This window comes from Hyperolius riggenbachi, chromosome 2 (assembly GCF_040937935.1).
Source record: "Hyperolius riggenbachi isolate aHypRig1 chromosome 2, aHypRig1.pri, whole genome shotgun sequence".
In the NCBI taxonomy this organism is placed as follows: Eukaryota; Metazoa; Chordata; class Amphibia; order Anura; family Hyperoliidae; genus Hyperolius; species Hyperolius riggenbachi.
The window spans coordinates 84,209,592-84,235,261 of NC_090647.1; the positions used below are offsets into that span (position 1 = coordinate 84,209,592).

Below are 25,670 nucleotides of genomic sequence, written 5' to 3' on the forward strand. Positions count from 1 at the left end.
GTCTCCTGTGTCAGCGGCAGAGCCCTTAAAGGGACTCCAAGCAGTGCCTGTGGATATGCCTTTAAGCATACCCACAACTAATTCATTACATCCTCACACCTACCAGCATGATGTTTGTAATTATATCCCCCTGGGTTCCTTATATTTCATTGCATTGTGCTGAATCGAGCTGCCAACTTTGGAGAAAAGTCGTCCAGTGGCCGTGATTTCGATCGTGAAAACATCAAAAACTAAAAGGCATAGAGCAGCCGTTTATATATCATTGGAAAGAGGAGAAAAAGAGCTTTAAAATGATATGCATCTTTCCATAGTTACTGCACTGCTCAGAGTCCCTTTAACCATTATACCATCCAGCCACCGCTGACTTTGGAGAAAAGTCGTCCTGTGGCCGCAATTTCGATCGCGAAAATATCGAAAACTAAAAGGCATAGAGCAGCTGTTTATATATCATTGGAAAGAGAAGAAAGTGAGCTTTAAAATGATATGAATCTTTCCATAGTTACTGCACTGCTCAGAGTCCCTTTAACCATTATACCATCCAGCCACCGCTGACTTTGGAGAAAAGTCGTCCTGTGGCCGCAATTTCAATCGCGAAAATATCGAAAACTAAAAGGCATAGAGCAGCTGTTTGTATATCATTGGAAAGAGGAGAAAGAGAGCTTTAAAATGATATGAATCTTTCCATAGCTACTGCACTGCTCAGAGTCCCTTTAACCATTATACTTACCAGCCACCGCTGACTTTGGAGAAAAGTCGTCCTGTGGCCGCGATTTCAATCGCGAAAATATCGAAAACTAAAAGGCATAGAGCAGCCGTTTCGATATCATTGGAAAGAGGAGAAAGAGAGCTTTAAAATGATATGCATCTTTCCATAGTTACTGCACTGCTCAGAGTCCCTTTAACCATTATACCATCCAGCCACCGCTGACAGGATGGCAAGGGCTGGTTTATGTGCTAATGGGGCGCCTTTGACTCTGAATGGGGCCCCAAGCGACTGCTTTTGTTGCCTGGTCGGTAATCCGGCCCTGAGTTTCTGCTGCTAAAATGTGGCACTACCCAACCAGACCGGTTTCATGTCTGTAAGCTGCTGTAGGGAGGCTGGGTGATATTTGGTCATATTTGCTATCATCGTCACAACAGAGGCAAAAATCTTATTTTTTTTGCAGCACAATTGGGCACAAAGCATTGTGCAATAGAGGCTGTGTATACAATGTGCTCCCTGTAGCTGACAGTGTGTGGACAGCCTGCCCTATTGTTGCTAGGCTCAGATAGATCATGATGCTGTTTATCATAGGGGCAGCACAGCAACATCGTGGTCAGTACTCTCGCCTTGCAGCGCTGGGTCCCTGGTTCGAATCCCAGCCAAGGCACTATCTGCGTAGAGTTTGTATGTTCCCCCCATGTCCGTGTGGGTTTCCTCCGGGAACTCCAATTTCCCCCAACATCCCAAAAACATACAGATAAGTTAATTGGTTTCCCCCTAAAATTGGCCCTAGACTATGATACATGCACTACACAATACATACATAGACATATGACTATGGTAAGGATTAGATTGTGAGCTCCTCTGAGGGACAGTTAAAGGGCTCTCGAGGCAAACAGCACTATCTATTTTTACCTACCTGGGGCTTCTTCCATCCCCTAGAAGTCCTTTGGGTCCCTCGTCACAGCTCCGGTCCTCCACGCTGTCCCGCTGGCGACTGTAAAGATCGCTGACCCATTGGCAGGTTGGTGCTTCTTTGCATGCGTGAATGCGCTCACGTCACTGGCAGGGCCAGATTTAGGTCAAGGCGACCTAGGCCATGGCCTAGGGCACCACAGGAGCAAGGGCACCAAAGCAGCAGGCTAAACTGGTGCAGCATTTGCAAGCTTGCAAATTCTGCAATGCCGGGAGATCAGGTGAGTGCCCAGTGGCGGCGCTGGGGCTTACCCAGGCTTCAGCCCCAGCAAAAAGGCTGTCAGCCCCCTGAAAGCCCCCCCCCAGCCGGCTCGACTGCCGTACTTAAAAAAAAAAGTCGAGGGCAGGAGAGGGAGGGTCGATCACAGCAGCAGGCCTGGAGTCGGAGATGCCTCGGCAGTGTGTGTGAATGTGTGTTTATGTGTGAGTGTTGTATGGGGTCGGGGGGTGCGCACTGAAGCCGCCACGAGGGGAGAGGGACGGGCGGACCTGGAGTCAGAGACAGTCTGATGCCGCAGGGGGGGACTCGGTAATGATGCCGCAGTCACCATCACCACTGTCCAATCAATTCATGCCCACTTGCTTCCTCTGTCCCGCCCTCACGGCCGCTCAGACTGCTTGGCGCGGATATTGAAAAGAACTGCTCTTGCTGTGAGGGTGAATAGGGGCATGTGCAGGCAGGGCGCCACCGCAATGTAGTAAAGGGTTCCTTCCTTAGATGTGATGCCAGCTGCAGAGGGGAGTAGCACGGGCTCTGTCTGGTGTCTGTGCAGGCCCTGGAGCTGCAGAGAAGTGGAAGCAAGTAAGGTAATGGCCATTACCACTCATGTATCGCCCTCATATTATACTGCTTCAGGGACCTACTACTACCCCAGCATGCTATTTACTGCAGGGTGTTCTCTCTGATAGTCTGCCCTGTCGATTAACCCCTCCTTTACTGCTTTTCTCACACACAGTGCTTGTCACACGCACACACACACTCACTCCAGCATAGCGCCCAGCCCTGCATAGCACCCAGCATAGCGACCAGCCCTGCAAAGTGCCCAGCCTGCGAAGCACCTAGCCCTACATAGCGCCCAGCGAAGCACCCAGGCCTGCATAGCGTGCAGCCCTACATAGCACCCAGCATAGTGACCAGCCCTGCAAAGCGCCTAGCCCTGCATAGCGCCCAGCGAAGCACTCAGGCCTGCATAGCACCCAGGCCTGCAAAGACCCCAGCCTAGCAAAGCCAGGCCTGAGCTGCCCTGGGGCCCCCAGCCCACCACCAGCCAGGACTGAGGCCTCCAGCCCACCACCAGCCAGGCCTGAGGTGCCCTGGGGCTCCCAGCCCACCACCACCAGCCTGACTACATATACTGGGGACAGGTATACGCCTGGCTACATATACTCGGGACATCTATACACCTGGCTACCTATACTGGGGACACTGGCTCTCTGTCATTATGTGCATTAACTGGTGAAACGCTGTCTCTTATTACATGCATTTACTGGTGAAAGGCTGTCTGTCATTATGTGCATTTACTGATGAAAAGCTGTGTCTTATGTGCATTAACTGGTGAAATGCTGTCTCTCATTACGTGCATTTACTGGTGAAAGGCTATCTCTCATTACATGCATTTACTGGGGAAATGCTGTCTATCATTCCGTGCATTAACTGGTGAAACGCTGTCTATCATTCTGTGCATTTACTGGGGAAACGCTGGCTCTCATTACGTGCTTTTACTGGGGAAACGCTGTCTGTCATTCCGTGCATTAACTGGTGAAACACTGTCTCTCATTACGTGCATTCACTGGTGAAACGCTGTCTCTCATTACGTGCATTCACTGGTGAAACGCTGTCTCTCATTCTGTGCATTTACTGGGGAAATGCTGGCTCTCATTACGTGCATTACGTGCATTTACTGGGGAAACGCTGGCTCTCATTACGTGCATTTACTGGGGAAACGCTGTCTGTCATTCCGTGCATTAACTGGTGAAACACTGTCTCTCATTACGTGCATTCACTGGTGAAACGCTGTCTCTCATTACGTGCATTCACTGGTGAAACGCTGTCTCTCATTCTGTGCATTTACTGGGGAAACGCTGGCTCTCATTACGTGCATTACGTGCATTTACTGGGGAAACGCTGTCTGTCATTATGTGCATTTACTTCATATTACAACTACAACTACATTAGCTGGTACAACTACATTACAGTTAGCCCCGCCCACATGATGTCATGACCACGCCCATGTTTCACCTTGCCTCAAATTCTGCCCCATCCCCCGGGAGCCCCGCCTGCCAGCCCTTGTGCCCCCTTTGAGCCCCCCAAAGAATTTGAAGCTGGAGCCGCCACTGCGAGTGCCTGACTGCGGTACTCTGCTGACAGCTGCCTGTGCAGCAGCCGCCTTGCTCTCTGTGCACGTTTGTATTGAGTCCGGTGGCTATGGACTTGGGCAGCATTGGAGTCGGAAAGGAAGAGGAAGCTTCTGCACTGGAGACGAGCAGAGAAATTAGTGACTCAGATGGCTGCTGAGGTGTGCAGGTGAGCTGGCTACCTATACTAAAAGGGGGTGGGAAAAGGAGGGATTAAGGGAGTCATCTGGCTACCTATACTGGAGAAGAAGGGGGAAGGGTGATCTGGCTACCTATACTGGACTGGAGGGAAAGGGGGAGGGGTCATCTGGCTACCTATACTGGAGGGAAGGGGGGAGGGGTCATCTCACTACCTATACTGAAGGGTGGCGGCTGGTGACTGTGGCCTTGGGCGGTAAATAGTACAAATCTGGCCCTGGTCACTGGGCGCTTACTGTACAGACTACTGCGAAACGCGCACTCGGCCGCACATGTGCAGAAGTGCCAACAATCTTTACAGGCAGCCAGCGAGACACCAAGGAGGACTAAAGCTGCGGCGAGGGACCCAAAGGACTTCATGGGGGCCGGAAGAAGCACCAGGTAAGTAAAAATAGATAGTGCTGTTCGCTTCGGGAGTCCTTTCAGTGACAAGACAATATACTCTGTACAGCGCTGCGGAAAATGTCGGCGCTATATAAATACTTAATAATAACAATCATAACTCACTGCACTATTCACTAAGGTTCTTAGAGCAATTACAGACAGCGTAGAGGCGCTTAATAGAATACATGGAATGTAGTTTCCTCTACCCATTAAGTCAGTGTTCAGCCATCCGCGTTCCACAGGAAATCCACAGAACAATCACCGCTGAAGACAAGCTTGAGATATATGTGAAGCAGAGACTATTACATGGCGGAAATAAGTAAAAAATAGTCCTAATGCAATGCCATGAATGTGGCGCAGTGCACCGCTATTATGCGACAATTACACGTGGCTGTAGACGCAAGCACAAATTGCACGGAAAAGGGCATGTAATCTCGCCAATGAAAATGTATTGAAGCTATCATCTCCCTGGCTCTCTGCTAATGGAAGCTGTAATGCGGAAATTCAGAGCATGACAGGGGGTGAAAGTTTACAGATCTCTGGCGCGTCTGTTATTACTTCCCCCATCTATCATGTCTGGGATATCAGCATTGGAGTGCGCTGAAGTGTAATGAATTATAGTATAGATTATAGCATGTAGATCATGGTTGCCGTGGACACCGATTAAATGGATGTGTTAAAAAACAGAAATCCCTCTTGTGGTTCATTATTATTATTTTGTATAGATATACTGTAGCTCTGACATCGTCTGCAGCACTTTACAGAGTACAGAGTCATGTCACTAGCTGTACCTCAGAGGGGCTCACAATCTAATCCCTGCCATAGTCATAGTCTATGTGTTAGCACAGTCTAAGCCAAGCATGGGCAAACTTGGCCCAGCTGTTAAGGAACTACAAGTCCCAACAATGCATTGCAGGAGTCTGACAACCACAGTCATGACTCATAAAGGCAAATGCATTGTGGGACTTGTAGTTCCGTAACAGCTGGAGGGCCGAGTTTGCCCATGCCTGATCTAAGGCCAATTTCAGGGTGAACTAATTCATTTATCTGTATATTTTTGGGTTGCAGAAGGAAACCAGAGTGCCCGGGTAAAAAAATCCATATACACATAAGGAGAGCATACAAAATCCATGCAGAGGGGTCCCAGGATCTGAACCTGGGACCCCAGTGCTGCAAAGCAAGAACACTATCCATTAGAGGCCATTCATTTATGTCCTGCTGAGCAGGAAGTAAGTCGCTGGGATTCCTGTCGGTCCGCGCATACGCGCCACATGACACCGCAGTCCCATTGTGCGCAATTACTGTGTCGCCCACTGACTTGCATTACTGCATAATGCATGCGGTAGGCACAGATCATGCGGTAACGCGCTGCAGCCTTGGGGCCCGTTCACACTGGGGAGCTTTTTCGGTCAATTTCCGCAGCACAATCCCTAGTGCTTTCAAAAGCATTTATGTAGTTTATAGTATATGGCAGTGATTTCACTGATCGCCAGCGATTTGCACGATTTGGATTCTCTGTGCATGCATCACTTTTCCTCGATTTTGGAGCAATCACAATTGAAATATTAAAAAGTCGCAAAATCGCAATTGCTCATAATTCACGTTTGTGTTTAATGAAAAACAAACAAAAAAAAAAAAACAGTGTGAACGGGGCGTTTGCGTAAAGATTGCAGCGATTTTGATACTTCTGGTGCACTGGGTTGCACAAACTGTGCAAGTCTCCGTAGACAGGGATGTGTACTGCAGTGTGACGTAGCACGCAAGTGTGCAAAGGGCCTTAAAGAATAACACCACTTAAGAATAGAAATCATTATAACATACTGTGAGCCATCACCTCATGCAGGGCCGGGCCGAGGCATAGGCTGGAGAGGCTCCAGCCTCAGGGCGCAGAGTAGGAGGGGGCGCACAATTCATTCAGCTGTCATTCCTAATTGTGTTTGAAGAAGAAAGAAATAAGAAAAGGAGATACATGGCAGTGACTACAAGCCAGATAACTAGAGATTAAGGTGTTGGGGGCCCTGGGGTGCCTCTTTGTCTATTAGTAATCAGTGTGTGACGGCTGGGGTGGGAGGGATGAAGGGGCGCACTTTGGTGTCTCAGCCTTGGGTGCTGGAGGACCTTGTCCTGGCTCTGACCGCATGGGCCATTTTTTAAATGAAAATTGTTAAATATTATTAAGCTTCACTCTGTAGCTATTATAGATTCCTAAAAACGTGCTGTACATGGTTTGGAGTAAAAGACATCCCAGAGCAGTTCAGGCTGTATTTCTGCTATTGGTTCAGATGTCTGCAGAGTGCATGGAGTAAATTTTCACACGTTAAGATTCTAAAGGTGGCCATACATTTGTCGATTTTCCCTGCTGATAACCGGCAGATCTGATCACAAAGATCAAATCTACAAGAAATGGCAAAAATGTACCAAATCTATCATGCCGGACAGATTGGGAGTGCAATGGTAACCTTTCAATTTGGGGATGACTGACGCAGAGGGTTGGCAGCAGAGCTAACAATCACTTGCCTACCAGTGTGCCTCCTGCAGAGTCCAGTGTTTTCTCTTCATGCCTGGGTCTCCTTCATACCCCTCCCTGTGTCTCCTCTCCTGGGGAACCTGTGTCATGTGACAAACGCTAGAGGCCAAACACTAAAGGCCCAGTGACATACATGCTTGACTCCTAGTGTTTGGCCTCCAGCATTTGCCGAATGACACAGGGCCTCGGGAGAGAAGACGCAGGGAGGAGTGCCAAGGCATGGAAAGAAGACACGGGAGGGAGGCACGGCAGTGGACAGGTCAGAGTTAGCTCCACTGACATCACTGGGGGAACACATTGGATGGGGGGACCTGGGGGCTTGGCATGTGGAGGCAGCTGAAATCTATCAAAACCCTGTGTACAGTGTGTGGGCAAGTAATAGATGCCTCTCTGATCAGATTCAACCAGGTGGTCTAATGGTCAGTCTGGTGGCCACCTATTAGTGTATGGCTAAGGAAGAAACTTGGCACTAATGACATAATCAATAAAAATAGCCAATGAGATAATGACCCTATCATATCCCCGCTCCAGCTGTCACAACATTCTGTATCCCTAGAAAAAACTGTGCTGTAAAGAGCTCTTTTTTGTTGGGTTTTCAACTATACTTATTTTACCTGGAGAACAAACCAGACTAAATCTGTTTATTTTTTTTAGATTCTCCCCACCAGGGATGACAACTCTCATGGGGCCCAGGATCAAGGGGGCTCAGGTGGTACTTAATTATTAAAGGGAACCAAGCGCCACTTTTTTCTGCAGTTTGTCCTGGTTTCTAATAGCTATAGGAGCTGCCATGTTCCCCCTCCTCCTCTAGCTGCCCATTATTTATCCAGGGGAAAGTGAGAAGATAGCATCTGTGACTTCTTTAAACTGACCTCATTAAACTCTTTGAAGCATAGTGCCCCCCCCCCCCGCTGATGAAAGCTTTTGCATGCTCCCTGGTAATGAGTGCAATGAAATACATACATCAGTCCTTATCTGCCTGGAATTTCCTGCAGGTTGGGCAGGCCTGGGAAGTAGGGTAATAAAGACCTCTGCTAAACTTTTAAATGTATAAAGACAAGGTAAAATGTAAGTTTTTAATTAATAATGAGCCACATTGTTGGCATGCATTTTTAATATGCTATTGAGATGCCCTGGATGCTGAGAATGGTGCTTGGTTCACTTTAAAGGATGCCCGAACTGACATGTGACATGATGAGATAGACATGTGTATGTACAGTGCCTAGCACACACATAACTATGCTGTGTTCCTTTTTTTCTTTATCTGCCTGAAAGAGTTAAATATCAGGTATGTAAGTGGCTGACTCAGTCCTGACTCAAACAGTAAGTGACTACAGTGTGACCCTCACTGTTAAGAAATTCCGACTATAAAACACTTTCCTAGCAGAAAATGGGTTCTGAGAGCAAGAAAGGAGGTAAAAAGGGGAATTTCTTATCAGTGAGGGTCACACTGTAGTCACATCCTGTTTTAGTCAGGACTGAGTCAGCCACTTACATACCTGATATTTAACTCTTTCAGGCAGAGAAAGAAAAAAAGGAACACAGCATAGTTATTTGTGTGCTAGGCACTGTACATACACATGTCTATCTCATCATGTCACCTGTCACTTCGGGTATCCTTTAAATACTACCTGAGCCCCCTTGATTCTGGGCCTCATAGAGGCTGACACCCCTGCTCCGGGGGTATGCATATCAAACATTGTGAACCTTGGGCACACACCACAGGTTTAGCAATACATTATATTCGTATTATTAATCATGGGGCGATCTAAGGCTGATTGTGCATATTTATAAGTACAATACATGTATACTTTAGTTTTTCTCCTCTCCTGGGTGCTGCGTAGCCGCTCCCTATAGCAGGTGCACAGATTTTGAAAATAATTACAGTTACACTCTTAAGTGTGCAGTAAATAAAAATTGGATGACGCACAAAATATAATTACAGAGAGATTATCCCGAGACTGACAGAAAAAACACAGAATCAGCCCAAATATCGATCACACCGCCGGCAGTTATGAAGCCTTCCAGGAAAGATCTCTCCTCTTAATGACTGCCATGAAAAACAAGGACAGTATAATTTACTGCCGATATATAAAACTGAAGAGAGCCAGGGGGCTATATAAGAACGTCAAGGGGTTTGAGAGCGCCGTGCGGAACTCACACCAGAAACTACTGGCGGAACCCAGACTGCTCATCTCCAAAGACAGTACACAAGATGCATGGCTGTAGGTGTGCTTTATGCAGATACTCTCAGGATGCAGAAATGCTGATGCCCAATGCAAGTGGAAACCTATTCCACACTCATTAGTGGGAGAAAAAAGCACGGTCTGCATTTTATGTCAGTTCTTTCTTAGCTTTAAAGTGGACCTGAACTCAGAACTTCCTCTTTGCTCCAGCATAGGCACCAGCATAATAACCTTTAGAGAAAAACATTTATTTGCTACAGCTGATACAAATCCTGCAATAAATCTGCAGTGTGTCTACTTCCTGCTTTCATGAAAGCAGACATAGGGTTAGCATCCTGTGTTTACAAATTAGCTGCTCTACTGTGGCAGAGGAGATTCCTGAGGCGAGACAGCTGAGAGATCAAATTATGGTGGTGATTAGTCACAGATGAGGGGGAATTAGACAGGCTAATCTCTCTAAATACATACAGGGTGCATTTCTCTCTGTTTTCCTTCTGTCCTGTGCGAGAGTTCAGGTCCCCTTTAATACAAAACACTGATAAAGTTATCATAAAAATACTGTCTAATGCTTTTTTACACTCTCAGTCATTGCCAATTATTAATGATCGTTTTGGGAGACAATGTAGGAAGAATGGCTGTACAAACATGCTGCAGGGACTACAATGTAAAGACAGCAGCAGTGATCCAACATGCCAGACCCGTTTAGGGGAAGCCTATCACTGTGTGTGGGGGAGGGGGGTTGATCCGGTGCTCACGCCTGATTTGCACCTGAGGCCATTACAAACAACTGTTTTGGAAGACAAAAGTCTAGCGTGGTTCTAGTACACAACTTAAGGAATTTAGTAAAAGCTTGTGTGGTAAGGTCACTTTTTTCCCTGTTTATTGGTATTGCTGTACCTGCTGAATGTCAGTGTGCAGTTTAACTGTGTATTAAACTTTTAATTACCCAAGTAATTTGTTGTACTATATTTATTTATTTGGAGAGTGCCATTGAACACCCCCGCACTACCCCCCCCCCCCCCCCCACGCAGCAACAGTAGACAGACAGACCTAGGCCCAAAACTATCGTCCGAGGAATCAAATCACGATCCTTGTGGGCGACAGTAATTGTGCCTCTACATGCACTTTAAAGAGAAACTGTGACCAAGAATTGAACTTTATCCCAATCAGTAGCTGATACCCCCTTTTACATGAGAAATCTATTCCTTTTCACACACAGACCATCAGGGGGTGCTGTATGACTGATATTGTGGTGAAACCCCTCCCACAAGAAACTCTGAGGACCGTGGTACCCCTGGCAGTTTCCTTTCTGTGAACCTTGTTGCATTGTGGGAAATAGCTGTTTACAGCTGTTTCCAACTGCCAAAAAGTAAGCAGCATCTCCTTCCACTGACATCACCTGCCAGCAGTAAAAATGTCGCCATGTGATAAATGTCAGAATGTAAATCAGGGAGAGGAAAGTGCTATAAACTGTTCTAAATCACCTTGCTTCGACACCAGCAACTTCTTATAGCTGCGTCTCACAGACTGTGCGATAACTTGACTCTCACACAGCAAGCAGGAGATAGACTTTCTCAGGCTTCTTCAACGTTTAAGGAGTTTATTCATGAAACAGATATACAGATAGATACAGTTCATCACACCCTAGCAAAGCCAATCTTCCATGTTGCGTTACAGCTGCGTGAGTACCTCCCTGCTGAAGGTACCCAGGTCTTCTTGCATCTACTCTATGTTACATCTAGACTACCTATGTACAGCATACATTATATCAGATTACAGAAAGGAATGAACATGCTTAGAAAAATAATTGGGTTCCAGTCAGTAGAAGTCAGAGATGGAGGGCATGAAAGTATGAAGCCGAGTGAGCTCTGATCGCCCACCTCCGTTTTAATACCGACTAGGAAAGAGTTAACTGTGACATCATATTCGCCCTCCCCTAGACCAGACTATTGGTTGGGCCACCTCGTGGTGTCATAATACCCACCCACTCGATTAATATTTAATGTCACCTTTCCTTTACTTACTGGAATTTGGATGTTTATTAAATATGGCTGATGTTTATTGTTCCAGTGGCGTACAAGCTGAGGTCAGCGAGACCTGCGGCCTTGTCCACAGAACAGCTTCTTGGTATGTTCTAGGTCTGCTGACAGAACTGCAGATTTTCTCATTAAGAGATAATCCCTTAAAGGGCAGGTCTGCTCCTCAAGCCTTTTTGACTAACTCAGTCCAAATAACTGAGGCCTACTTAAATTATAACAGAAAGATTTTACAATGGGCAAACACTGAAGTACTTTTATTGCCAGTACATTATTTTCACTGGAGTTCCTCTTTAAAGAGGAAGTTTGCTGAAAGATAGTAGTATGAAAAAAGAAATCAAGACATTGCAATGTGAAACGTTAAAAAATAGAGGATAGATCAAGAACTGATTGATTTGTTGTTTTGTTTTTTTTAAAGTCACTGTGAGTCTGCAGTTCATCCTCTTTACTCCTGGCAGGCATGAAAAAAACTCATACACTGGTCGATTTCAGTCATCGATTGATCGGTCGGAGATCAATCTATCGATCGGAGATCTACCTGACAGGATGGAAAATCTGGCAGCAGATCAATGGCCCATAGAGTTGCATTGCATCTAATGGTCCAATAATGCATTTAGATTGATTTCCAATAGACTTCCAAAAGATTTCATTCTGAAATCTATTGGAAATCTGTTCCTAGTTTGTGGTACACATCAGATAGATGCCTGTCAAATTCGACTTGACAGGCATCTGACAGAAATCTATCTGATGGTAGAATCTGCAGCAAATCTATAAGTGTATGGCCACCTTAAGGCTAAGTAATGATCAATGATCTATATAGTGAGGCCCGGAGGCTGCTGTCCAAACAACTACATCAGTTCGAGTCAAGTCTTGGCCAACTTTCATACTTAGGAAGTGTAGTGAACTATCTCTATTTGTTGTAATATAACTAATATAGAAAATAATTTTAGCTATAGACCCTGAGCAAGCATGCAGATCAGATCATTCACTTTCAGCAGCAAAGTGCTTTTGGAATAACCAGAGATTCCTAGAAACATAAATCGCTCTGCTGGGTCCTAGGTGAACTAGCGATGGTCATATCTAGGAGAACTAACTCAATGAGAAGCATGTGATCAGTTTGGGCAAGTGAAGGATATGTAAGTCTCTGATTTGCTAGTCATGATCATGTTCTAAAGCAGGATGTGATCACAGCAAATCAGAGCTTTGCAAATCTATCAGCTGATCAAACAAATCACATGCTTCTCCATGAGTTCTTCTAGGCCAGACCATCACCAGTCTGAACAGTGGGTCAGCAGGGGCTTGATCTGTTCTCTCAGAAGTAGGCAAGTTGAGGAGTTTGCTTGTGTTAAAACCGAGAAATAATTCTTTATTCCATCTGCATTTTAGCAACGCGGCCATGTGATTCAGCTGGCCCCCTATCATGGCTCTGCCAGCCTCCCAGAGGGTAACAGGAGAGCTCACCAAACTCCAGTTCTCCATAACATATCCCGGCGTTAATGAGTTTCAAATTTGTTCCGGTCTCCTAGCATTACAAAAAAGGAGTCACTTAGTCTCCTCTCATATTGACCCTTCATGGGAAGAAGGGAAAAGCAACATACAGAGATTGGGTTATTGTCCTCAGACTGTACCGTATGTCTTTCTTATGCAAAATATTGACAATTAGGAGCACATCGTGTTAAAATGTACTACTTATTTTACCATCCTAAAAAAAGTTATAATGCAGGATATTCACATTTATAACAAAAGCATCTGTATGAAAGGAATAGTGTTTTGAGGCAGAGTATAAATCTCACGTGACATCCACATAGCTATACTTCTTCAAAAGATATTACACACCTAGAGCCAAGGGCAGGCCGCCCATGATGCCAGGGGAAACTAGTCCATCAGGTGGCATGAGTGCTGGATCGCGTCATGCTGCCCCTACCCACTGGAATGCTTTGCCAAACTTAATCAAGACAGCTCCTACACTGGAGATGTTTAAATCAAAAGTGAAAAGCCACCTGTTTGGTCTGCCATTCACATAACATTTCCCCCTCACATCACTATGTACTGATCTGAGACAAGCTTATGCGCTTTGGGTCCTATGGGAGAAAAGCGCTTTACAAATGTTTCATTGTTGTTGTTGTCTCCTGCATGCACGCTATAACAAGACCTATAATAACAATAGCTGTTGTTCTTTTATTAGGGGGTCTGGACTGGACTGTATCAAAACAAATGCTGCAGTAAAAGCTGTGGCTTCCCTGAATTTATGAAATGTCCATGCTGTAGGTAAGCTGTACTTACAGTTATGGAGAGTCCCAGCCAAATGTGGTGGAGCCAACACATAATGATGAGCCAAGGCAGCCATTCCGCCTGGACAAGAGGAGAGGAGTGCAAAAGGAAAGCAAACGTTAGCAGAACAAAGGAAAAAGTTAAAGAAGGGAAGAAGTATATAAGAAAAGATGAAGAGAGGGGGAATATAGTGATCCAAAGACTGGAGCATAGCTCAGATGTCTCAGATGGGGGTGCTTCTGATTGGGATCATAGTGTTGAGGTGCCTAGAACCATCTGTATGGCAGGACAGTGTATCTATCAAACAAGAGAAAGCCGGAGAAGGTCAAAGGTAGATTGTTTTGGGGAAGAGAAACAAAGAAGAAAGTAAAAAGTAGTGGCTTACGTTATTCTTTCTCGAATTTAGGGAAAACTTTGGGATCTATTAATATCAGGCCAGAAACCTCGCCTGCTCAAACTCATCTAGTTTTGGGTTTGTTAACACCCATTTACACTAATTGAGCCTCTGGGGCATGTGAGCTATGTTCAGTGTACTTATATCTTACTATTAATCCGTAAATATAACCAACTACGGAAGGCAGGCCGTACAGGCCTAAGCGACAATTCCATTACCATATTTTTTGGCATATAAGACTCTCCAGATGATAAAATGCACCTAGGTTTAGAGGGCACACACCACGGAAAGAAAAAATAAACTAGACTTCGCCTGGTGCGTCCATGGTCCAGTATCTTGTAAGTGTTCTCCCACAATTATTGTGTCCTGTGTCCCTCATGAGTCCGCTTCTGTCCCCCATGTCTCCTCCACTCTGACACCCCCCGTGTCCTCATCCACTCCCCCTAAATAAAGTCAAGCAGAAGTATGGCTCAACTAATCCAATGCAGCCAGTGGTGATCAGAGACCGCTTCTCTCCCTCACTGCTTCCCCTAGTGCCGGCTTCTGCATGACGTGCACTAGGGAAGCAGTGAGGGAGAGGAGAGGTCTCTGATCAACGCGAGCGTCAGTGGAATAGGTGAGCCATACAGCTGCTGCTTTAATCTACGAGGAGAACACGAGGCGGAGGAGACATGGGCACAATACAGGGACTCCTCTACATTGCAGGGTGTCGGAGGCTCATATCGGTGAGCGTTTGTAAGTCAGGGACTCCCTATATTTGGAATATAAGACACAGTGACTTTTTCTCCCTATTTTAGGGCGATGACAAAGTGCGTCTTATATGCCCAAAAATATTGTAAATATCATCAGCTTGTGCGTTTAGTAAGGACCATGGAGTGATTCACTAAAATTCGCCAAATTGTACTGGTACTTACACCTGCAGACTATTGTCCCTTGCGCACTTAGCGCAACCTGCAGTACCTAGGTAGTGCAAGCATTGCTAAATTGGTACTTGTGTTCTACCATTGCAAATCTTGTGTTACTCAAGTACCGTGCACATGGCAATTTTAACAACTTTTTGTGAATTAAACACCAAGTTTGCCATCCATACTCCTTAAAAACCCAGTTCAGACTAGTAGTTTGCTTTAAATACATATTGGGTACATCTATCATAATTTGAAATTAAGAAAGTTTGCACATAAACCATTTTTGTATGATTACCGTATTTTTCGGACTATAAGACGCTCCGGACTATAAGACGCACCTAGGTTTAGAGGGCAAAAATCAGGAAGAAAAAAAAAAAAAACTAAATCTAGGTGCGTCCATGGTCCAAGAGTATCTTACAGACCTTTAACCTCCTCCCAAGATGTCTATCTGAGATGCACTTCCAAGCTATACTATCCACTGCTGCCCCCACCAATTACAATATCCCTTGATAACCCCACCTTAGCTACACTACACTAACCCCTGATATCCCCACCCAGCTACACTACTTCAATACACAGACCCCTGCCCCCCACAACCTAGTTACACTAACTAATTACTACAATGAAACTGAGCTCTCACCCATCAATGAGGTTCATGGTGAGGCTGTAGCCCTGTGATCCAATGTTTTCCTGTGTGGCATAGCAGCAGCCGCTGCAAGATCTGCAATGCCTGTCCGTCTTGTATCTTGTCCCCTGAGCAGTGGCAGGATCTGTGTTCAGAACTCCCCGGGCGGCATAGCAGCAGCCGCTGCAATGATCTGTAATTCCTGGGTCATATCTTGCAGCTTGTTCCCCGAGTGAAAGCAGCAGCGCGATCGGTATTTACAACTTCCCGGGCGGCATGGCAGTAGCACTTGTAGATCGGTAATGCAGGTCCCCGCTGTGGCTTTTTGTCCATTCATCAGCCCGGCGTCACTGTAACCCGGGCAGATCGGGATACTTCAGCCGCGGCGCTCGCAGTGTCCATCAGAGGCCACCATACTGCCTTGTCTATTGGCCCCTCTCATGACCTGCGGCGCACGTGCGCCGGGGTCATGGGGTCAACCAATGAGCAAGGCAGTATGGTGGCCTCTGATGGACACTGCGAGCGCCGCGGCTGAAGTATCCCAATCTGCCCGGGTTACAGTGACGCCGGGCTGGTGAATGGACAAAAAGCCACAGCGGGGACCTGCATTACCGATCTACAAGTGCTACTGCCATGCCGCCCGGGAAGTTGTAAATACCGATCGCGCTGCTGCTTTCACTCGGGGAACAAGCTGCAAGATATGACCCAGGAATTACAGATCATTGCAGCGGCTGCTGCTATGCCGCCCGGGGAGTTCTGAACACAGATCCTGCCGCTGCTCAGGGGACAAGATACAAGACGGACAGGCATATGCAGAGGCTGCTGCTATGCCGCACACACCACCGGATCATGCTGCTTGCCGCTGATACAAGCGCCCAGACAGGTACTTTGTAACATTCGGACTATAAGACGCAGTAACTTTTTCTCCCCACTTTTGGGGGACAAAAAGTGCGTCTTATAGTCCGAAAAATACGGTAATTGTTATTACCTGGCTCGCTAGGACTGCAACACAGACTTCCTGTGCTAATGTCAGATACTGCTTGACTAGACTGAAAAGCAATAATTGAGCTATCCCATCATCACCCACAGATGACAGTGAGGGGGGAGTTGGCAGAGGGCAGTCTTTTTCTGTGAGAGCAGAGTTGACACTCTACAATGGAGGAGCAGAAAGAGGTGGACCATGTGAGACAATGCCTCTGATCAGGAGAAAATACGGCAACTCTGCTTAAACAGTTCTCTGGGTCATGTGCCTGACTTTCCCAAAGGGAATCTCTCTGGAACAGCTGCATCAAATATGTACCTTTACAAACAATGAAAAATCTCAAAGCTCCAACTGACTAAACGAAAAAAAAATTCGCAGATACTCAGTGACATTATAGAAGAATGCAGTAAACTATAACACTTCCTTTATCTATACATTGCTGTATACTGGTATGTAGCCCCACCCTCCCAGTGATACTTAGCCTAGGCTGTTTAGCTATGTGGAATTTCCTCCCAGAGCATTCTAGGAGACCCAGCATTATCTTCACTGGCTTCGGAATTCTTAGAAATAAACGTTCCGAATACCGTATATTCTCGCAAGCAAGCCAAAAAGTGGGCCAAAAGTTGGGGGGGTCGGCTTGCTTGCGAGTCATGTGGTCCGCGATAGCCAACCCCTCCCCCCGCTGCTATTACCTTAGCTCGGCGCCGCTTTCTCTATTCTCCTGTCCTGCTCGTAGTCGTAACTAATTCACAGCACCGCGCCACACAGCGGCTGCTGTGTGATGAGGGAGGAAGCCGTAGAGAGAGAGAGCGGTTCCCATAGTAACGGCGATACACATTGCCGCTACAGGAAGCCGCTCTCTCTCTATGGCTTCCTCCCTCATCATGCAGCAGCGCCATGTGGTGCGGTGCTGTGAATTAGTTACGACTACGAGCAGGACAGGGGAATAGAGGAAGCGGCGCCGAGCTAAGGTAATAGCAGCGGCGGCCGTGGGGGGAGCACTACTTACCCATACTAGGGCGCTATACTGGGCACTACCTACCTATACTGGGCACTATACTAGCTATACTGGGGCACTACCTACCCATACTGGGCACTTTACTAGCTATATTATTATTATTATTATTGATTTATCTATACTAGGCACGATACTAGCTATACTGGGCACTTTACTAGCTATACTGGGGCACTACCTACCCATACTGGGCACTATACTTGCTATACTGGGCACTTTACTAGCTATACTGGGGCACTACCTACCCATACTGGGCAGTATACTAGCTATACTGGGCACTATACTAGCTATACTGAGGCACTGCCTACCCATACTGGGCACTATACTAGCTATACTGGGCACTATACTAGCTATACTGAGGCACTACCTACCCATACTGGGCACTATACTAGCTATACCGGCATTTCCTACCCCCGGCTTATACTGTATGAGGGTCAATAATTTTTTCCTTGTTTTTCAGGTAAAAGTTGGGGGGTCGGCTTATATGCGTGTCGGCTTGCTTGCGAGTATATATGGTAAGCGAATATTGTAATAAATAAGCAATTTTATTAATTACGTTACTTTCACTACAGTTCCTCTGTAAGAATCACAACATTTCCCCTGAGAGACTCTGTCCTTTCCTGTTAGCACAGTAACAAATAGTAGAGACATTTTCTCATTCATAAGAAGAGCCAGGAGAAGTGTGGGGGGTGGGGGGGGGGCAGGGAATGTTTGACAGATGCAGGATATCTGTCCTCCCTTCCACCCACCCATGCTGTCGTGGTACTTATTATGTGGTCTAGTCTGGGGGGATTGATTGTAGTAAATTCTGGACGATGCACTGCTCAGGTATACAAAGGCTGGGCTGGGCAGACTATTTCTATTATTATTAGAATGAGACTTGATATTTGCAAGTGTCTTGATTTTCCTACTATAGTCATATGTAGGGATGATCACAGATATGCAAATTATTCCGAGTTGATGCAAATTTATGCAACTATATGCAGTTTGAAAATGGACTAATCAATTTAAACCCAGGTCCTTTTTCAAGCTGCATATTTTTGCATACAAAAAAGTGCATCATTTTGGAAGTATTTGCATCTCATTGATCATCATATGTTGTGTAGGGTCAATTTAAACTGCCCCTAAATTAGTTGGTGTGGTGTGTTTTTTTATTTAATATTTATTAGGTTAAAGTGTAAAGCTTTTTGTTGGTTGGTTGGTTCGGGGGTTTGAGTGCTCCCTACAGTCCCATGTCATCTGCACCAGTGAAAACAGAAGTGGTAAGAATCAGTCATGACAGAACTTTGCAGCTGATTGCTTTGTCCTTGGACACTATGGGGATCCTGTTGCTCTCCCCCCCCCCCCCCCCCCATAGGATAGTGTATGCAATGCGTAGGAACTGTCACTGCCACTGCCTGCCAGCAGACTGGTCACCAGTATGACTGTTTCTGATTGCTTTGGTTGCCAAATGTGTAGTGTAGGTGCTGAGTTTTGCATGGACTTGTGTCCTGTCCATGCACTAAGTATACACAAGTCAGATGATCATGTGCTGTATGTGTCTATGTAAATCCACCTCATGCTATCTACATCACAGCGGACAGCAGATCAGCTTGTCTGTCTCCACCTGAGCATCCCATTGCAGAAAACCCGCTCAGACAAGAGCCTAGCATGCATTACTGACACACACAGCCATACTGGAGAAACAGCGATAACATTCAACTATTCCTGCATTTATCTACATCCTTTTTCAAGGTTTCTGACATAATCCTTTTAGAAGTATTTACATATCTTGTTTATGTCGGCAGGGATTTTTAAAAAAAAAAAGCAAAATGCAGGGGAATTATTTTCTTTTAGAGAAATGTGATCACGATGATGACTTCTGATGGACTTTCCTATATATACGGTGTAAACAGGGAAGGAAACAACGCAGACTCCTGACCTTGAGTTGTACAATGCCCGGGCCCACTCTGACAGACAAGGGAACTATAAATACTATTGGAAAGGACATCTCTTCTGAGAAGCAAACAAAAGCAGTCCATTCACAGAAGAAAGAATAGAAAGGTTTATCGGATGCAAAGAGGAAACAATGCTTAGCTAGTGCTTTTTTTTGGTTGAAAATAAAAAAAAAATCCCTGAAATAAATAGTCAACGAGTCACCATAAAGGACACCTAAATTTAGAACTTCATCTCTGCTCTAAAAGATAAGCAACAGCAAATTAGATTTAAAGAAAAACTTTCCTTTGTTACTGCTTACAGATCTCCAGCAATAAATCTGCAGTGTGTCTACTTCCTGCTTTCATGGAAGTAGACAAGGGGTTAACATCCTGTGTTTACATATTAGCTGTGTCTGCTGAGGACTGCTAAATTTCTGTGCTAACACAGCTGAGAGATCAAATTACACTTCCGATTACTTATAGATGAGGGGAATTGGACTGGTTCTTCTCTCTAAAAAGACACAGATTGCCTTTCTTTGTGTTTTCCTTGTTTCCTGTGCATGAGTTCAGGTGCACTTTAAAGGACACCTGAAGTGAGAGGGATCTGGAGGTTGCCATATCTATTTGCTATTCAATAATGCATGTTACCTGGCTGTCCTGATGAGCCTCTGCCTCTAATACTTTTAGCCATAGACCCTGAACAAGCATGCCGATCAGATGTTTGACTGACGGTTGACTGGATTAGCTGCATGCTTGTTTCAGGCACGTGATTCAGATACTACTGATGCATGAAAGGTCAGCAGGACTGCCAGGAAACTGGTATTGTTTAAAATAAATAAATATAGCAGCCGCCATATCTCTCTTACTTCAGGTGTCCTTTAACCGGTTCCAGACTTTGCTAGTTGAAATCTATGTCCTGTTAGGAAGCTGTTGCCAGGGCGTAGATTTAAGCTACTCACGCCACGGCTCTTGTCGCTCTCGCTGTTGGTCCCACTGTGCTGTTTCTACAGATTGCTTATACTATGACAGCAGAGCCGTGTTCCGGTCAGAAGCCATTTTAATTTAAATTTGCATTGAAAAGAATTTAGACACCCATGGCATATGGATGCAAAAACACAGAACACCTATAAACGCTGGCGGCAGTCTTAAGCTAAGTACATACGTCCAACTTGTGCACAACATGCACACGACCGCACACACGACCTGACATACCGCATGACCTGTATGTCCATACGTCCAGACAGATAAACCACCAACTGATTTACATACTGCAGACTATAGCAGTCGTTCACTGCACAAAATCAGAGGACCGTAGGCCAACGTAGATCCAACAGTTGAATCGGGCGCAATGCCTCTTATCAGTCGCTCGTCAAGTCTTTTTTACATGTCCACACGCCTGATTGTCGTCAACAGTCTAAAACGGACTAAAGTCAGGCAGTTTTGTTGAGCGTGTGTACGAGCCTTTAGGGTCTGACATAAAACGATTCCACGCTTCTCAAAGTGATCCTCTAGTTAAAGTAGCCACACACTTATCTATTTTACAGTTCAATTCCCAACAGAATCACGATGGCAGAGAAACTGGATGGAAAGCCCTTACTTGAACGGCAGCGTTTCGCCTGTGGGAAAATGCTGTGGATTTCGCCCTAGTGGAAACAGGCCCTTACCTGCCTGGATCCTCCTGGGTCCCTTTCTGGTCTACACATTGTAGTGACCTCTTCTTCTTTTCATATTCCTTAATCCTCAACCAATAACAACTACTGACTGTTAGGGATGGTCAATGAGATTAAAATTGTATCGAGTTCATACAGTATTAGGCAGTAATAGGCAGATTTCGGAGGTAAATGTATGCAGCTTGAACAGACCAATCAAATGTCACTCTGGCAGGATTCCATTGGTGTCTCATTGCCCATCCATACTGACTACCTTATCTGCAAACTTGTTGCAGGTGTGTGACTCTGATACATGTGTGTGACTCTGCCAAAACATCAGCATGACAGCCTGGTAACTGGCATTTTTAAGATAACAACCAACATACCCAGGTTTTGATGTAAGTTAGATCACTAGTTGTCTGCTTAGCGCAGGGGTGCCAACACTTTTTTGGCTCGCAAGCTACTTAAAAAATAAGTCAAAAGAGTTCAAAGTGATCTACCCCCCTCATCACCACACACTTAGGTAGCCCCCCCCCCATCTCCAAACATAGTTAAAGGGCACCCGAGGCCAAAATAAACTAATAAAATAAACAATTATATCTATCTTCTTTCTCCTAAAAATGACTTTTTAAGATATTCAACAATTGTATTTGATGTTTAAATCTACTTAAGTTTTAACTGTTTTATTGTTTTTGATCAATGACACATTTATTGAAGTATGCCAGAGCTAAAATCTATGACCGATTAACCCTTTTTTTCCTCTTTCCTGCTCTCAGAAGCCATTTTCTGCTAGGAAAGTGTTTTATACAGTAGTTGGAATTTCTTATCAGTGAGGGTTACACTTTAGTCACTTCCTTTCTGAGTCAGGACTGAATCAGCCACTTACATACGTGGTACTTAACTCTTTCAGGCAGAGAAAGAAAAAAAGGAACACAGCATAGTTATTTGTGTGCTAGGCACTGTACATACACATGTCTACCTCATCATGTCACCTCGGGTATCCTTTAAGCAGAGTCTCCACTTCCTTGCATAGATGGCCAGATGTTCCCCCAGTGTTAGCAGCTACCCTCCCCAGCATAGATAGCGAAGTGTCCCCCCAGTATTAGGCAGCACCCCTCCCATATGCAGAGCAGTTAGTGGAGCGTGCTTCACTCACCAGTCGGTGCCGCCGCCGGGATTCCTCTTCAGCTTTGCCTGTTGCACAGTCTCCTCTCAATGACTACCTCTAGTCTAGTGGCACCACTAGAGGGCGTTGAGATGAGACTGTGTGATAGGGCCGAAGAAGCATCCTAGTGGCATCGACTGGCGAATGAAGAAAACTCTGTGCACCACTTCAGCGTTCTTGCTGTCCACTTTGGAATGCGCGACCGCAATCTACCCAGTAGTCCTGTGCAATCTACAGGTAGATTGCAATCTACGCAATAGGCACCCCTGGCTTAAAGGGTGGTGGAATATATATACAACTCTGGAAATATCTGCTTCACTTTTGTCCCCAACACCATTTTTTTAATAGAAAATTAAATGATTTGGGCAGCTTTATACAGTTACTTTTTAGTAGAGGAAAGAGAGGAAATGCACGTACTCTCAGACACGGTGCTCTCTTCGAAGGCGGGGTTATCAAACCCTTGCTCGTCCGACCAGACAGGCAGCACGGTAGGCGTTGAGTTCCTCTCCAGTAGTGTTGACCCCGTCCCAGCCTTGTCCACATCCGGAGATACAGCTGTTGGGTGTTCAATCACAGCTGGGATACCTTCTCCTTCAATCTCGATTTGCAGCTTGCTGGCTCTTCTCTGATCCAACACTTGTCTTCGGTGTGACGCTCCCGGACACCTGCACACAAAACACATATTTACTAGACAGGGTGACATTAGCAGAGCAGTACAAACTACTGTTTTCCCATTGGACTGATTCTTTTATAAACTGTCTGTTATCAGGTGGCAAAAGATTGCAACCCTCAGCTGGGACATATCAGATCACAGTGCAGGTTACTAAATCAGGTGTGAAGTAGCAATTGTTGTGTTGAATCCAGGACTACCAGTACATACTGTAAAATGTTGTCCTGCCGTTGCTTCACATCTCTACATCTGGATGACTGTTATTTTAGTAGCCTTTAGCATTCCTTGCTATTATCTGATATGCAGCAGGAACACTTTTGCCATCTAATAACAGAATCCAGTTCAGGCTTGCTGGATCATACAGGCTCTTCAGCCTAGATCAATAGATAGACACACAGCATTGCCAGGCAACTGGTATTGCTTAAAATGAAATAAATATGGCATCCTCCATATACAGTACAAATCGCTTCAGGTTCACCGTAAGAACTCTCCTGTCTGTTACTATATTTCCTGTTAGATGAGATGGGGGCGCAGATTTGTTCAGCACCTACTTCCTGGGAACTACAAAGTCCCACCTCCTTATGCAGACATGGTTTCTACTGTCTGGGATTTACTGTTCTTCCTATGTTGTGTGTCAGATTATCACACCTGACTGACCCCCACAGCGCCTTTCACACAGAAAATTGTGATCGGCTTCAAATGAATATAAGCTGTGTGCAGGGACGGGTTTGTACTTTGTACCAGCCAAGGCCCACTATCACCAGCTGCTCTTGGACCAACAGTATCTTAAACTCCCCCCCCCCCCCCCCCAACATGGCAGGGATTACATTAGAAGCTCCTCTGAGGACAGTTAGTGAAGTGATGGCAGGGATTACATGAGAAGCTCCTCTGAGGACAGTTAGTGAAGTGATGGCAGGGATTACATGAGAAGCTCCTCTGAGAACAGTTAATGAAGTGATGGCGGGGATTACATTAGAAGCTCCTCTGAGGACAGTTAGTGAAGTGATGGCAGGGATTACATTAGAAGCTCCTCTGAGGACAGTTAGTGAAGTGATGGCAGGGATTACATTAGAAGCTCCTCTGAGGACAGTTAGTGAAGTGATGGCAGGGATTACATTAGAAGCTCCTCTGATGACAGTTAGTGAAGTGATGGCAGAGATTACATTAGAAGCTCCTCTGAGGACAGTTAGTGAAGTGATGGCAGGGATTACATTAGAAGCTCATCTGAGGACAGTAAGTGAAGTGATGGCAGGGATTACATTAGAAGCTCCTCTGAGGACAGTTAGTGAAGTGATGGCAGGGATTACATTAGAAGCTCCTCTGAGGACAGTTAGTGAAGTGATCATGCAGAACCAATCTAGACTCAACCAGTCGGCAAACCAGGAAACCAGGAAATTTCCTGGTTTGCCGACTGGTTGAGTCTAGATTGGTTCTCCATGATTGGACTTGATACTTGAGGCTGGATGGATCCTCTTTCCGATCTGTGACTCCCAGCATAAGAGGTGTGTTGACCGAGGCCTGCAGGTTACGTACTTCAGTAGTTAGTAAAGTGATGGCAGGGATTAGATTGTAAGCTACTTGACGAGCGGCACATTTGGTGAGTGACAGGCAGCTCAGAGATCACTGTAAGTGCCCGTTCGCTGCCCCTTCATCCCTCAAGAGCCAGATCCGGCTGTTGGTAGCCACCCATCACTATGTGGATACTCAGTGTAGCAGGATGGATGTTCGGGAAGCTAACTGCAACTGCCACCCTTCTGTACACAGCCCACCTCTTGCTTTCTTGGTGCTCTAGGCCATGGCCTTTATGGCCATGCCTGAAATCTAGCCATGACTGTGCGTTCTAACATCTACTCAGCATGCAGTAATAGAGTCTGAAGAAAGCTTATTAGCCGAAAGCTTACTCTTTTTTTTCATGGCTGGTTTAGACAGGCGTCTGAGCTAGCAGCGGCGGCATCTCGTTTAGACGATGTCAAATGCTTTTTGCAACCAAGCACAAAAGCATTTAGCAATCTTCGATGGCGCTTACTGGCATTTAGTTGTTGCAGTGCATTTTATCCCCCACAGAGGGACATGCTGAGCGTAGCCAATCCTGGATGCTATATGCAGTGTCCAGGACAAAGGAAAATGATGGGACAGAGGGTGGCGTTTGTGCAAGCCACGGAAAAAGAAAAGACACAGAACATTTACAGTGTTCTTCCCAGCACTTTTTTCCGGCCGGGTGGCATGAAAAAGTAGCTGGGTGGGGCGAGGTGAGAGCATGCAGGATCGGCTATCTCTCTCTCTGCACTATGCTTACAACAGTGGAGGAGAAGAGCAGATGACAGCCGGGTGCTCAACAAAACTAGCCGGGTGGAGCACCCGGCTAAAAGAGCCTGGGGACAACACTGATTTATATTGCGCTTTTCTCCTGGGTGACTCCTAGCACTTCAGGGCTGCAGTCACGTATGGCTAGCCTTCCCACATCACAGGCAGCTGCCTTTCCAGTATGCTATCCAGCTGATAGGGTACCAATGTTTAAAAGGCAAGATCCATTCATTTGAATGCACAGCGCTTGAGAGAAGAACATCGAGACCGCCCGTTTAATGTTCATGTGAACCAGGCCAAAAGTTAGATATTAAATGTTGTCATCGTAATTCAAAACTTTTCTAAATATGGTGAACTGCATTTAAGTGCAGATAAATAACAGATTTCTGTTAGCGGATTGCCTATCTTGT

At 45.7% G+C, this 25,670-nt stretch overlaps 1 protein-coding gene across 3 annotated transcripts in view; it reads right to left on the reverse strand.

The window, feature by feature from the left end:
* LNX2 (ligand of numb-protein X 2) overlaps positions 1-25,670 on the reverse strand; it is a 186,030-nt gene that overhangs the window by 53,412 nt on the left and 106,948 nt on the right. For 2 of the 3 annotated variants that reach the window (XM_068266996.1, XM_068266997.1), the window contains exons 3-4: positions 22,704-22,951; positions 13,648-13,716 (exon numbers count right to left, since the gene is read on the reverse strand). In XM_068266996.1, the coding sequence (XP_068123097.1) occupies positions 13,648-13,716; positions 22,704-22,951 (317 nt within the window). The remainder of the gene's footprint in view (positions 1-13,647; positions 13,717-22,703; positions 22,952-25,670) is intronic. The other variant, XM_068266998.1, reaches the window with a different exon arrangement.